Below are 13674 nucleotides of genomic sequence, written 5' to 3'. Positions count from 1 at the left end.
CCAAGTGTTTTAGTCTTCACTATTCCTTCAAAAATATGAAGGGTAAATTGCAAATTACACCCCTGAAGTTTGGAGTTGACTGGATTTTACACCTCAACGTTTCGGAACTTTAATTTTACACCCCAACGTTTGGTTCCGTTAGCAGATCACCCTTTGGTTAGTTTCTGCTGTTAACTGTCATGTCATCTTGCTGATTTTTTTTTGATTTTTTTTATTTTAAATAAGCCCTAAAACAACACAGTTTCAACTGATAATAAAAGCTTACCTGTCACAGTAAAAATGGTGGAGTTTTCCACAATGCTAAAACACAAAAAATCTAATGATAAACTACACCGTTTCATCCTATTTCTAAAAACCCAAACCAAAACTGAAAACCCATGAAGGAAGCAGCTCCCTCCTAGCTTTTTGGGGGTTCTATGTTCATTGTTGTAGTTTTTTCTGTCTAAGTTGGTGGGACTTTTTGCTGTGTTAATTACTGTGCATTAGGGCATGTGCATAAATTGGGTCCTGCAAGAATTGGGATATGTATTATTGATGTGTATATAACTATAAGCTGCCATGATAAAATCAATTCAAACAATTAATGCACCATAAAACAAGAATTTGCATTGTTAACTCCTATTGAAGGAGAGGGATATGTTAAATGCTGAAATTTAACTACACAATGATGCAACAATGACGCAGCTGCTGATTGATATATTGATAAGGGCCCAGTTTTGCGCTAGGAGTTCTTCTGGGAAAGCTCAGACTCAGACTCTATGAATTTTTTATTTATTTTTGGTCAAAAAGTTATTTTGGTGTCACTCAGAAACTTCCATGATACTACATTGCAATGTAAAAAAGCATTAATTTAATTGGCACTTGAAAGTTGAAAGTTTGTTAGGACGATAGTCACACCGAAAAGCAAGTCTACGTTATTTCTTTAACTTGCAGCGAATCACCCTCTTCCTAATTTGTCGTTGGCTTTCCTCAGTTATATTAACAAACCATTTCACGGCTTTCCTTCTTTTAGTTTCAGATCTACTCATCCAGTTGCTCATAAATTCCGATGGCGCTTATCACCACCAAAGGAGCCTCATATTTCTCTTCATCTTCCTCTTCCTCATTCGTCCACCAATCCAAGTACTTTAATCAGTTTGATGTTTTCTTGAGTTTCAGAAGTGAAGATACCCGCTCTAATTTTGTAAGCCATTTGTATCACACTTTGTGTGACCGGGGTATTCACACCTTCATCGATAATAATCTCGAAAGGGGAGAAGAAATTTCTACAGAGCTTTTCAAAACTATCGAGAACTCAAAGATGTCAATTATTGTATTTTCCGAAAATTATGCATCCTCCAGTTGGTGTTTGGATGAACTTACTAAGATTATTGAATGTAGGAAAAATAATCGGTTGGTGTTACCAATTTTTTATAAAGTGGATCCATCAGAAGTTCGTAAGCAACAAGGAAAATTTGGAGAAGCACTAACCAGGCATGAAGAAAGATTTAAAGATAAAAAGAAGGTACAAAGGTGGAGGAAAGCTCTATGTGAGGCAGGCAACATTTCTGGTTGGGACTACAAGAACAGGTATTTATTTAGTGACTATCCTTGTTAGTTGTTCTGTAAGGTCCATTTAATTGGAGAGAAAAGTGGTTGTTATTTTTCCACTCTCAACCAAATACCGTGAGATTAAAGTAATTTTTATTTTCTTTCTATCATCCCACTATTTCATCCCTCTTTATTTTTTATCCAATCAAGCAAACCCTAAACTTTTAATACCCTAAACTTTTAATGGATTTGGGATGACTGTTAAATTTTCATGTTAAATAACAACTACAGTTAATTGATTTCTACTATTTTTTTCTTTAGAGTTTAATAAATTATGAAAGTATTCTATTCTTGTCATAACTGAGCTAGTTATCTATAGCTTAACGATGGAAATAAAAGAACTTAGAATTAGATTCTCTTACCAATTATTAATTAGGTATTTGCCTCGCACATATTTTAAAAGAAAAACTTATTAATGCATTTTCCTAAAGTAGTGGGGTCCCAATGAGATTATTTACTCATCTAGTGGGGCTTTTCATGCAATTTCGTGCTAAAAGCTAATTTGCTACCCCAGAATAAGTGACAATAAAACAATATATTTTCAATCCATGAGTTACATGCCACTTACTTTACTTAGCCATACTTCAGTTATGAGATACAAATTAAACACCTTGCATTTAATTTATGTTCTCATTTATTTTTTAAATTATATTCGTTAATTGTCTTAAATACTTTGTGAATGGCAGCCACAATGAATACGACCTTATCCAAGAAATTGTTGAAGAGGTCTCAAAGTCTAAACTAAATCGGATGGAATTATATGTTGCTAAATGTCCAGTTGGAATAAAGTCTCGTGTAGAGGAATTAATAACATATTTAAATATTGAATCAAATGAGGATGTTTACATGGTAGCGATTTGTGGTATCAGTGGAGTAGGAAAAACTACAATCGCCAAAGCTACTTATAACAAAATTTTACATCATTTCAAAGCAAAAGTTTTTCTAGAGAATGTTAGAGAGAGGTCAAAGACAATTGAAGGCATAATTTGTCTACAAAAGATACTTCTTTCTAAGAGCTTGGGGGATAGGAATTTGGAAGTGTGTAATGTATCTAGTGGAATCGCCATGATAAATGAACTTCTTTGCGGAAAGAGGGTTCTTATCATTCTTGATGACGTGGATAATTTTGATCAGATAGAAAATTTGATTGGAAAATGTGATTACTTTGCTCCTGGAAGCAGAATCATTATGACAACAAGAAATAAACGCCTGCTTGTTACTCTTGGAAATGGTATTTCAACCTACAGATATGAGGTTAAGGAATTAAATGAATATCAAGCTATTGAACTCTTTAATATGCATGCCTTTGGATGTAACGAACCCAATGGAGATTATTTGGAACTTGTGCACAAGGTTATACATTATGCCAAAGGCCTTCCACTAGCTCTAGTAGTAATGGGTGCTGATTTGTATGGAAGATCTAAACTTGAATGGAAACATTCTATAAAAAAGTATGATAAAATTCCCAATAGAGATATTCAAAAGATATTGAAAATAAGTTATGAAGGATTAGATGAAAACGAAAAGAATATTTTCCTTGATATTGCATGCTTCTTCAAGGGATATTGCATGAATTATGATAAGGTTGTGGATATACTAGAAAATTGTGATTTAGAACTAGTAGATGGTATTTCAAGACTTATTGATAAATGTCTTGTTACTATTAATTATAATAATGAATTGTCGATGCATGATTTGCTACAAGGTATGGGTAGAGAAATTGTTCGACAAGAATCACCACAAAATCTAGGAGAACGCAGTAGACTATGGCGTTGTGAGGATGTTCTTAACGTGCTAACTGAGAATATGGTATGAGTTGTTTTTATTCATTTTCTCCCTTTTTTTCACTTGAAAAATATAATCACTTTTTTTCCCTTTTAATGTGGAAGCAATTTTAATATTCTCAAGATGATTTTTTTAAAAAATTTAATAGGATAAATCACATATTTTGTCCATAATTTAGTAAATATTATATTTTAATTTGGTAATTTACTTTTGTTTTTTTTTTTTTTAATCAGGGGTCGAATAAAATTCAAAGCATAATGTTATATTCGCCTGAGCCGATAAAGTTGCACTTAAAGCCACAAATATTTCGTAAGATGAAAAATCTTAGATTGCTTACTATTTGTAATGTACATTGCTTTGGACATCTTGAATATCTTCCCAATGGATTAAGGTTGCTTGATTGGCATAATTATCCATTTCCTTCACTTCCATCCCATTTTTCTCCTAAAAATCTGGTTGTACTCAACATGGTTGGTAACCAATTAAAGAAAATATTCAAGCAGGTATGGTCTTTTCTTTTCTTTTCTTTTTTGAGGATAAATACTTTTTTTTTTTAAAGTTTAAAGTATAATTTAATTTTTGAATTTTTTTCATCTACAGGTTTTTGCATTCAAAAGCATGAGCTATGTGGACTTCAGTCGGTGTAAATCCATTAGGAAAATACCTGACTTATCAATGAGCCCAAATATAAAGGAATTGAAACTTAGTTTTTGTAGAAATTTAGTTGAGGTTGATGACTCTGTGGGGCGTCTTGATAAGCTTGAAGTGTGGGACCTTCGGCGTTGCGATAAACTTGAAACTCTTCCGAGTTGTCTCACGATGAAATCTCTTAGAATTTTTAATCTTATTTTCTGCAAAAGCCTTAAGAAGTTCCCCAATATTTCGCGAGAAATGAAAAGTTTAGAGCAGTTACGGTTGTACGGTACTGGAATTAGTGAATTGCCTCCGTCATTTGGGAATCTCACTGGGATGATTCGGTTATCGCTTGGAAACTCGGAGGCGGAAGCGGGACATCTACATATTCCAGGTAGCATCTATAATTTACAACGTCTTAAGCAACTCTTTCTTTATGGCGATTTCACATTTTTGAAGGACGTGGAGCTACTACGCAATTCTTACGGAGGCTTTTCCAAATATGCTTTTCCAAGCTTGAAGACTATATATTTTTGTGCTATTCCAAATCCCTCAGAAATGGATTTTATTTTGAATTATTGTTGTCCCCCCTCGTTGGAACATCTATGGATTGATGACAGCAAAATTGTTACCTTCCCAAAAATCACTGGCAGATTGAGGTCTTTAGAACTTGTGAATATTAAACTTTGCAATGAGCTTGGGGAAATTCCAAGCCTTCCACAAAGTGAAAGATCTGCACAAACAAGCGAAATATTCGTTCAGGTATTAAGAAACAGTTTCTTTTACCTTCCCAAGTACTACTTGTCGATTAATTTTGCTAAAATGTAGTAATTTGTTGAATTCTCTAATTGCATGCAGATTCGAGAAATGATAAGGCTTCCACCAAATCTTCCACCATGCCACATGTTAATAGTTCCACACCCAAACTCATCTTCTACAATATCCCCTGCGTTTTTCCCCTCTCGGTATTACCCTTTTATTGAGTATCAATGTGTGTTAGATGGATACGGGGATGAGATTCCAAATTGGTTTAACCACCAAAGCAATGAAAATTCAATATCATTCTTGATTGGTCCAGAATTTCCAACAATTGCTCTCTGTGTGTTGCTATTGAAATAACTCCTACTGAAACAGTAAACGCTCGTCGTTGCGGTATTGATTATCTCGTCTTCATTTCCATCAATGGTAGTAAACGACTGTTCGGAAGAACATATCATTCATTTGAACAATTTAACCAGCTGTTGTTTTGTTGTAGACCTCAAAGCTCATTGCAGAAACTATTTGAGGGCTTGAATCTAGGTGATCGGAATCTCGTTCAGATTTTCTGTGAAACCTCTCATGATGCTGGAAAAATTCCTCCTGTGATTACAAGGGTAGGGGTCCATGTAGAATGCATTTGTTCTCCTCAAAAATCCCAAGGCTGTCGAATTTCAAAGAGCATTGTACAGCGAAACAGGCGGAGACCGGCTCTTCTCCATGGTTCAAGTTTCATCATGCGTAAACAGTACAATACCAAGCAGTCAACTAGAAGTACCTTTTATCAACCATTACTAAAAGCACGAAAAGTCATCAAAAAGAGAAACAGGCCCTTGGCTCAAACCCACTGCCAGTGTCCGAAGGAGGTAGGCTCCACATATTCAACATGACCAACTTCAGTGCATTCAAGCAATTCGGACAGTCCAATTATCTCAAGAGCTTTGAATGGTGGCGGGTCATCCTCGGTTTCTATGTCTTCTAATTCATGGCTTTCTTTGGATGTGACAAATTGGTCTGAATTTGATTTTGGATTTGAATTAACCCTTGGTGATGGGTTTAATTTGGGTTCCTCCTCTTTGGACGATGATTCTGACTTCAGTCCATTTCCACAGTCAAAGAAAATGAGACCCTCTTGATCAAATTTCAACAAAAACATTGGAAGGTACTATAATTACTTTGAAAATGTTTTCCATTGTATCATCTTTGTTTGATATCATTTGTGTCTGTTATTACATTGAAATATTCAGTCCATAGCTCATTGATTCTAATTTTTTTGATTGCTTAACCTTCGTTGAGGTGCAGCAATTCTGTTTTTGGTGTGATTTGGGTTTGTTTCTCCGAATATGGGCAATAACTTGCAGTCAATGTATGTGGAGCAGAGGAGCTTTAACTATCCGGCCATCTACATTCCTTTTTGTTCTCTTCCAAAAAAGTAGAAAAACAAAAAAATTAATTCTGGATTTTGACTTAATTTTTTTATAAAAAAATTACAGGTTAGAACACCGTGGAGGACCATTGATGACAAACAAGGCAGCAGCATTGAGTACGAGGTATTTGGCTTTGCAAATACTTGATTGATTGGACTGGTTTTGATGGTCTTTTTTTCTTTTTTGCTAGTTTCTGGAAATGATTGTAATTTTTTTTTTTAAAATTTGCTGCTTTTTTAACAAAATAAGAACTAAATGCATTATGACTGATTTAAATTATGTTGGTTATGTTTTAGCTTGTGGTGAGGTGTTGTCAAGAAGTATCATCTATTTTTAATGAATAAAAACTATTTACCAGTTACATGTTACAACGAATAGACTTGTCCTTGCAAGTTTATTCAAGTAAAGAGCACTATGAAATGTTTTGATGAATGAATAGTTATCTCCATGAAGATTTTATTGGGACCTAATAGATTTATCATTCCTGATAGTGAATGTCTGAGAATGAGCTCGACATCAAGTAGTCATCAACAATGCATCATAACCTCATTGATTTGTTATGAAACTAGGTACTTAGAGGGAATAGTCATGGACTTGTTGCCGAGGCTTGGAATGAAATGGTCAAAACCGTTCAATGGGACATTGGTCTCATTATGACAAAGATGCTCTGAGGCATAGATACAAACATTTGAGAAGGCAATATAATGACATAAAGGTTCTTCAATAGAGTGGGTTATCTTGGGATGAAACAGGAGAAATGGTAACTGCTGAGATTATGTGGATTCTTATACCTAGGTGAATTGCCATTTATCCATTCTTGTATCTTTAGATAATTTGTTGCTCTATTATGTTGCTTATATATAAACAAATCCAGGTGCATCCTGATGCTTGGTCTCATAGAAACTAATATGTTTCAAGTTGTCACAAATTGTTGTTGTATATGTTGAAGGGGTTTCTAACGAAGCTGCAGAATTTCTTCATGCAATGCAAATTTCAACAATAAAGACTGAATTTGATGATTGGAATGTTTCTTGTTTCAACATTGAGATCTTCGCATAATACAAGAAAGTTATTGTCTGCTTATATTGGCTTATTTTTATTGTGTTGTTCCTTTACCTACAATATCATTTGCATTATCTCAATTTTTTTCATTGTTATCCAAAATCTAATGTTGTAGAATTGATAATTGTACTTATTTCTACTTGATTTATGGAAATCCAGCTTCTAATGGAGGGTATAACCATGTGGGTCAAGATATTGGATGCATGTAGTGGAGTAGGTGAGATTTTCTTTTCACAAGCCTATAACAGGCTACAACATTTGCTGAGATTTTTGGATTCTTCTGAAGGTGCAAAATTTCAAATAACTCTTATAAGTTTCAAATTAAGTTCTTATGAATAAACATACCATAATAGAACTCTACCAAATTTCAAATATTTGTTTTTGATATACGGAAATGACAACACTGATGAAAGGAAATATTACTAAAGTCACACTCTAGACACTGAGGACTATCAGCTGGGACTGATGCTCTCTCTCTCTCTCTCTACTACCTGTAGTTAGAAAGGATATGTACATTCAATTTATGACTTCCTAGATAATTTATGAGCATTTGCATAATTATTCATGAAGGCCATGTGAAAACTCTAGCATAAGTTAATGTAAATATTTTGACTAAATATTGTTGTCATAAGTTTAGTTTCCCAATAATGCAATTACTGCATTTAGATTTCCTGAAAGTATCGTGTAAAAACAGTGAAATCTCCCCCATTTCCAGTAATGTTTGAGATTGATGTTGTTAAACAATTTGGAACAAAATAATTGTTTGAATTTTTCTTTGGTATCCTTGAGAATAAATTTTTGCATGTAACGAGAGTTATTTTGAAGTTGTAGGTGAAGAGGGTGACCAATTCTTCACTCGTAGTGTTTCTCATGGATTATATTAACCTTGAGTTAGAGCAATTGCACATAAGGAATAAAATTGGTCCTACATGCAATCCTCAAGCTTCAACCTGGATGATTGCATCATGCAGTAGAAGATTTGGCGTTCTGGGTGGCAAAGATGTACTAGAAGATCAAAATTTATGCTCGATGAAAGATTACAAGGAAATAAAGGATCTCCCAATTCAGAATGATTTTGCTGGTGATGAGAATTGCCAAAAAATGACAGCCAATGATGATCTTTGGGAAACTTATATCAAGGTGACATGCTTTCTCATTAGTAATGTTGCTAGGATAGAGGATTTTCCTGTTTCATTTCCTCTGGTTGTCATTAAAGAGTACCCCACAGCACAGATGTGCACACACACACTTTTCTTTTTTAACATATATTTTTTCCCTTGATGAAATGATGTTCACACTTTCTTCATGAAGTAAATAAAATGTTATTGGGTAACATAGGTTGTATAACATAAGTCATATTTATCATTGAACATTGAACAGGATAATTTTGAGTAGCTTTCATTTTAAAATTGCATTTTTCCTGAGCATCCGGATGCAATTGCATGCAGAGATAGGATCTCAGATTTGTGATTTGGGATTGATTTATAGTATTGAAATTCAAATGGTAGAACAAGATACTTGGAGATAAAAGTGGAGATCAAGCACTATCCATCTTGGGAGTTTGAAAATCTTATCAGAGAAAAAAGAAAGTCTGCAACTTTTTAAGCCCCAGCATGTTCTCAAAAAGTTCACAGAGTGCCATCAAGGAGTAGTTGAGGAGAGGCCATGTATACTCAAAACATATGTGAATATTGAGGAGTTGGGGAAGCTTGCTAGCTGGTATAACCCTAGAAGGAAAAACGTTATTGACTTTAATTTCTAATGCACTTTCTAAAGAGTGATTTACATAAGCACTCTCTACTTAAAATTGTAAAAAAAGATAGAAAGCTCTATGTAATTTGTCCAAATACTATCTAAGTCTCTGTTTTGCAGGTAATTGGTACTTATGTGGGCATTGCAACTGCTGGCATCTTCGTCCTGTGGTACACTCAAGCTTCATTTATGGATATCAATCTTGTCAGTGATAGGCATACACTAGTTGAATTTTCTCAGCTTCACAATTTGGGAAAATGCTTGTCATGGTCAAATTTCACCACGAGTCCATTCACGGTTGCTGGGGGTCACATGATCTCTATTACAGACCCTTGTGACTATTTTACCGTTGGTAAAGTGAAAGCAATGACTCTGTCCCTCTCTGTCTTGGTGTCAATTGAGATGTTCAATTCCTTGAACGCCCTTTCTGAAACAGCTTGGTCAAAATGCCACCTTGGAGGAACCCTTGGCTTTTGGTTGCTATGTCAGTCTTATTTGGACTTCACTGCCTCATACTCTCTGTCCCATTCCTGGCAGAAGTGTTTGGTATTGTGCCATTGAGTCTGAGTGAGTGGATTTTGGTCATCTTGGTTTCAGCTCCTGTGATTCTTATTGATGAGGTTCTGAAATTTGTGGGAAGGAGTCAAAGATGGATAGCAAAGGAGAAGATGGCATGAAAAAATTTCAGGCTCAATATTCTTGTGGAAGTAATTTCTATCAGGTCACAGATTGGGAGGTCCATTCTGTGTTATGTTAAATAACAATTCTTTCTTAAATTTAGGCTTTTATATTTAAAAGTACACACTGGTCACATGTATTCATTAACATCTGGAAAAAGTGCTAGTCCAAGTCTTGTTTCATTGGTAAGCTCCGTGTCAACTATGCTAAATTTTGTTTCATTCTTACTATGAGGTTACAAAACATTGTGTTTATGGCTCTGGTTTAATAAATTCTTCTATGGGCCCATTTGGAATTCACTCTATCTTACAATCAATTTTGTAGTTTGAATTTCTGGCTAGTTTAATAAACATTTTTTAATCCACAAAATTTCTTTCAAATTTTTTAATATGTACATATAATTTATGAAGTTGTCATAATCATTTGTAACGTGACCAAGAAATATTGTTTGCATGATTATCGGTTCTATGCTTTCAAAATCTAAGTTAGCATCTAGGATGCATGAACATGTTACGGTTATGATCTGGCAACACAAACAATTTCTGAAAAATTATAACATAATACGGCCAATAGGACATGATTACGACACGAGTATGGTACAATATCCAAAATGAAGTATATGTGCTTCCTAGGTTAGCATGGTCCTATATCAATGATACAAATTTTTTTTTTTAAATGTGGGTTTCAATTAGTTTAATTTGTAAAGTCTCTTGCCATTAAATAAGAAATTTAGGATTTGAACTCTGCTTACACAAAAAATAGATTGATATCTTGACCAAATATTAAATAACAATCGACCAGATGATAAAAAATAATCATCACAAGGCAAACATCATAAATTAAAATTCTATTACATTTATAAAAATAAAATGACACAATAAAAAATACATGTTAATCTTAATTTGTTAGAATTCATAGAAAAGGGTAAAAAAGGCTTAAATTTCTATTTATAGTTTGCTTTGTTTTTAGCTTTAAATTTTATGAATTTTTTGTTGTTGTTGTTGTTTTTTTATTATTGTTATAATTAAATCTGAATTTAACAAAGCTATTTTTTTATATATATAAAAACTATCTTTTAGCTTTTTGTCACATTTATTAACATAAAGTATACCGAAAATTATATATTTTAATAAATACTATGCAAATAAGTTATTGAAAACTACAAGGTTCACATAATAATATAAATATATCAAGATATACAACTAATTAGTTAAGAGCTTTGTAGCTCAACTAGTTAGCATTACCTGGTGTTTCTAATAAATACATTCAAGGTTTAAATCATCTCACCCCCAACTATTGAATTATATATATAAAAAAATGATATACAACTGATTATTAATGCTTAAATTAAAGATTGCTGCAACTAAAGTTATTCTAGAAATATTTTAAACTAATGAACAAAAGAGAATGTGATCAAAATTAAGAAATTAAAATAAATGAAGATTTAAGACAAAATATAAATTACACAAAAACCATCATACTCTTGTATTCCATAATCATTTCTTTGTACTAAATAAACTTTCTAAGATACAAACCAATGTTACTTTCAATAAAAGAATAAATATACGTCCATGAAAAATTCTGTTGTAATGGTATGGTACACAGGATGATCATAATCATGTATTTGTGTTTTAATATTCACTATTCCTTCAAAAATATAAATAAAATGTTAAGATTAAAACACTTAAAATAAACCATTCTAATCATAGTGAATACCATATCCTACAAAGGGGAAGAGGGGGAGAGGGGGAGGATGGAGCACTATATAAAGGGGTGTAATGAATGACTATTTCGTTTCAATAATGAATTTTATAATAAAATTAATAAGATTTGTGAAAATAATAATTGATTTTATATGGAATTAATAAAATATATCCAACACAATTTTGCAAAGCTAGTATAGCCATGTAAAATGAACATTGCCTACTATCCGTTGAGCCTATAGCCACACTAATGTCTGTATATCGTATCTTCGTTCCATTGGTGGGTTTTCCATGAAAACATCAAATGCTTGAAGCTGGACACTGGCTATAACTAATGCTTTGCTATGCAAAATGGGCTTTGCAAAAAGAAACCATCCCAGCTGTAATTAGTTGAGCTATCAGTATCCCCTACAGCAGTGCACATAGTTGCTTAATCCCAAATTAAGAAATACATGATATCATCCTCCTTCAAGTTCAGATTCACAATCAATTGCATTTCTCTGAAGCTTCATCTTTGTATAAACTTCATCCAGTAAAGTATATATTTCATTAATTCTTGGGTGTGACCTATCCCCCACAATGAATTTATGAATTTGGCCTCCCTCTTCAATGAAACTATATCCTGCTGCCTTTGTAATTTGGCCACCCTTCATTAACTTCCTTAGCTTTGCAACTCCATCCCATTGGCCTGCCGATGCATAAATATTGGAAAGAATGACATAGTTCCCCGGATTCCAGGGTTCAAGTTCAAAGAGTGACTCGGCTGCTATTTCAGCCAGCTCAACATTGCCATGGAAACTACAAGCCCCCAGAAGCGTACCCCATACAACAGAATCTGCTTTCGTAGGCATATTTTGAATGAGATCATAAGCTTCTTGCAATTCTCCACAACGGCCTAGGAGATCAACCATGCATCCGTAATGTTCTAATTTGGGAGTGATATGAAATTTTGTCTCAATTGTTTCAAAGAGTTGTCGGCCTTTTACAACCATGCCTCCATGAGTACATGCTAAGAGAAGTCCCACCAATGTAACATCATCAGGTACTTTTCCTTCTCCCTGGTATAAGGTCACAAAACACAAAAGTGATAGTGAGAGCCTAAACGCTTATGTTTGCAACATAGTAATTTCCAAAACTAGTAATTCACTAAGGTAGGAATGCTAACCAAAGAGACTGCATACCAGCATTTTATCATAAAGCTCAAGAGCCTCGTTGCATCTTCCATGGACAGCCAAACCCATGATCATTGAGTTCCAGGAGCACAAATTTCTGTGGTGGCCAATCTCATCAAACACACGCCAAGCCACATCAATTTTTCCACACCTTGCATACATTTCCAATACAGCATTGGCCACATACAAATTCTTGAATAACCCATTTCTTCTTGCATATGCTTCAATCCTCTCGCCAACCTCCAATGCCCCAAGATTCGCACAAGCCGGAAGAACACTAGCTATAGTCACCTCATTAGGCTTCACACCTTTCTCCTTCTCCATATTCAAAAACATTGCTAAGGCCTTAGCATACTGTCCATTTTGCGAGTACCCAGATATCATTGCAGTCCAGGAAACCACATTTCTAGAAGGCATCAAGCCAAACAATTCTAGAGCACCTTCCATATAGCCAGACCTGGTATAGCCTGCAATGATTGAATTCCAAGTGGGTATATCTCTTACTCTCATTTCATCAAATTTTTGGCGTGCCGAGGCCAACATCCCCAGTTTCGCATACATGTCGACCAAAGCAGTCAAGGCAAATACGTCAGATTCAAAACCAGACTTGACGAAATGGGTGTGGAGCATTTTGCCATGGTGAGGGGATGAGAGGGAAGCGCATGTAACAAAGAGAAAGGTGTAAGTGTGCTGGTTTGGTGGACAGCCTTGAAGGCACATCTGGGAGTAGAGGGAAACGCATTGGTAGTATTGTCCATGACAAGAATAGGCTTGAATAAGCTTGTTATAGAGAAACACGGTTGGCTTAGGAATAACATCGAACAGTTTTCGGGCATAAGAAAGGTTTGGGATTTGGAGAGAGTTGACAATGAGGGTTTTGGTGTAGCTTATGCCATTTCTAAGAGTGTAGGCGTGGATTTGTCTCAGTTGGTTCATATCACATTTAAGTCGTGTGGCATTATCCCACTAGACACTAGTAATCTAATATCAATATATAACAACAGTAGCAGAATTTGGGTTTAGGCAATATTGTCATGGAATGGTAGCCCAAGTAGGTCAAGGAGAGTGGCATTGGGATTGGGGGCCAAAGGGCTTTTGTTTATTTCCTTCATGTTT

General features: G+C 34.6%; 1 protein-coding gene and 1 pseudogene across 1 annotated transcript; one reads left to right on the top strand and one right to left on the bottom strand.

Moving 5' to 3' along the window:
• The first annotated feature begins 994 nt into the window (after nt 1-994).
• Nucleotides 995-9982, top strand: LOC142638919 (TMV resistance protein N-like; annotated as a pseudogene).
• Nucleotides 9983-11512: 1530 nt separating this feature from the next.
• LOC142641119 (pentatricopeptide repeat-containing protein At5g08510) lies at nt 11513-13665 on the bottom strand. Its single transcript, XM_075815510.1, has 2 exons — nt 12568-13665; nt 11513-12444 (listed from the first exon to the last, which is right to left on the bottom strand). Exons 1-2 carry the CDS (start codon nt 13492-13494, stop codon nt 11845-11847), a joined length of 1527 nt encoding a protein of 508 aa, XP_075671625.1. The 5' UTR covers nt 13495-13665; the 3' UTR covers nt 11513-11844.
• Nucleotides 13666-13674: the final 9 nt, after the last annotated feature.

This window comes from Castanea sativa, chromosome 6 (assembly GCF_040712315.1).
Source record: "Castanea sativa cultivar Marrone di Chiusa Pesio chromosome 6, ASM4071231v1".
NCBI classification, from domain to species: domain Eukaryota; kingdom Viridiplantae; phylum Streptophyta; class Magnoliopsida; order Fagales; family Fagaceae; genus Castanea; species Castanea sativa.
The sequence above is the reverse complement of the archived record's forward strand: the minus strand, read 5'-3'. Positions and strand labels throughout refer to the sequence as shown.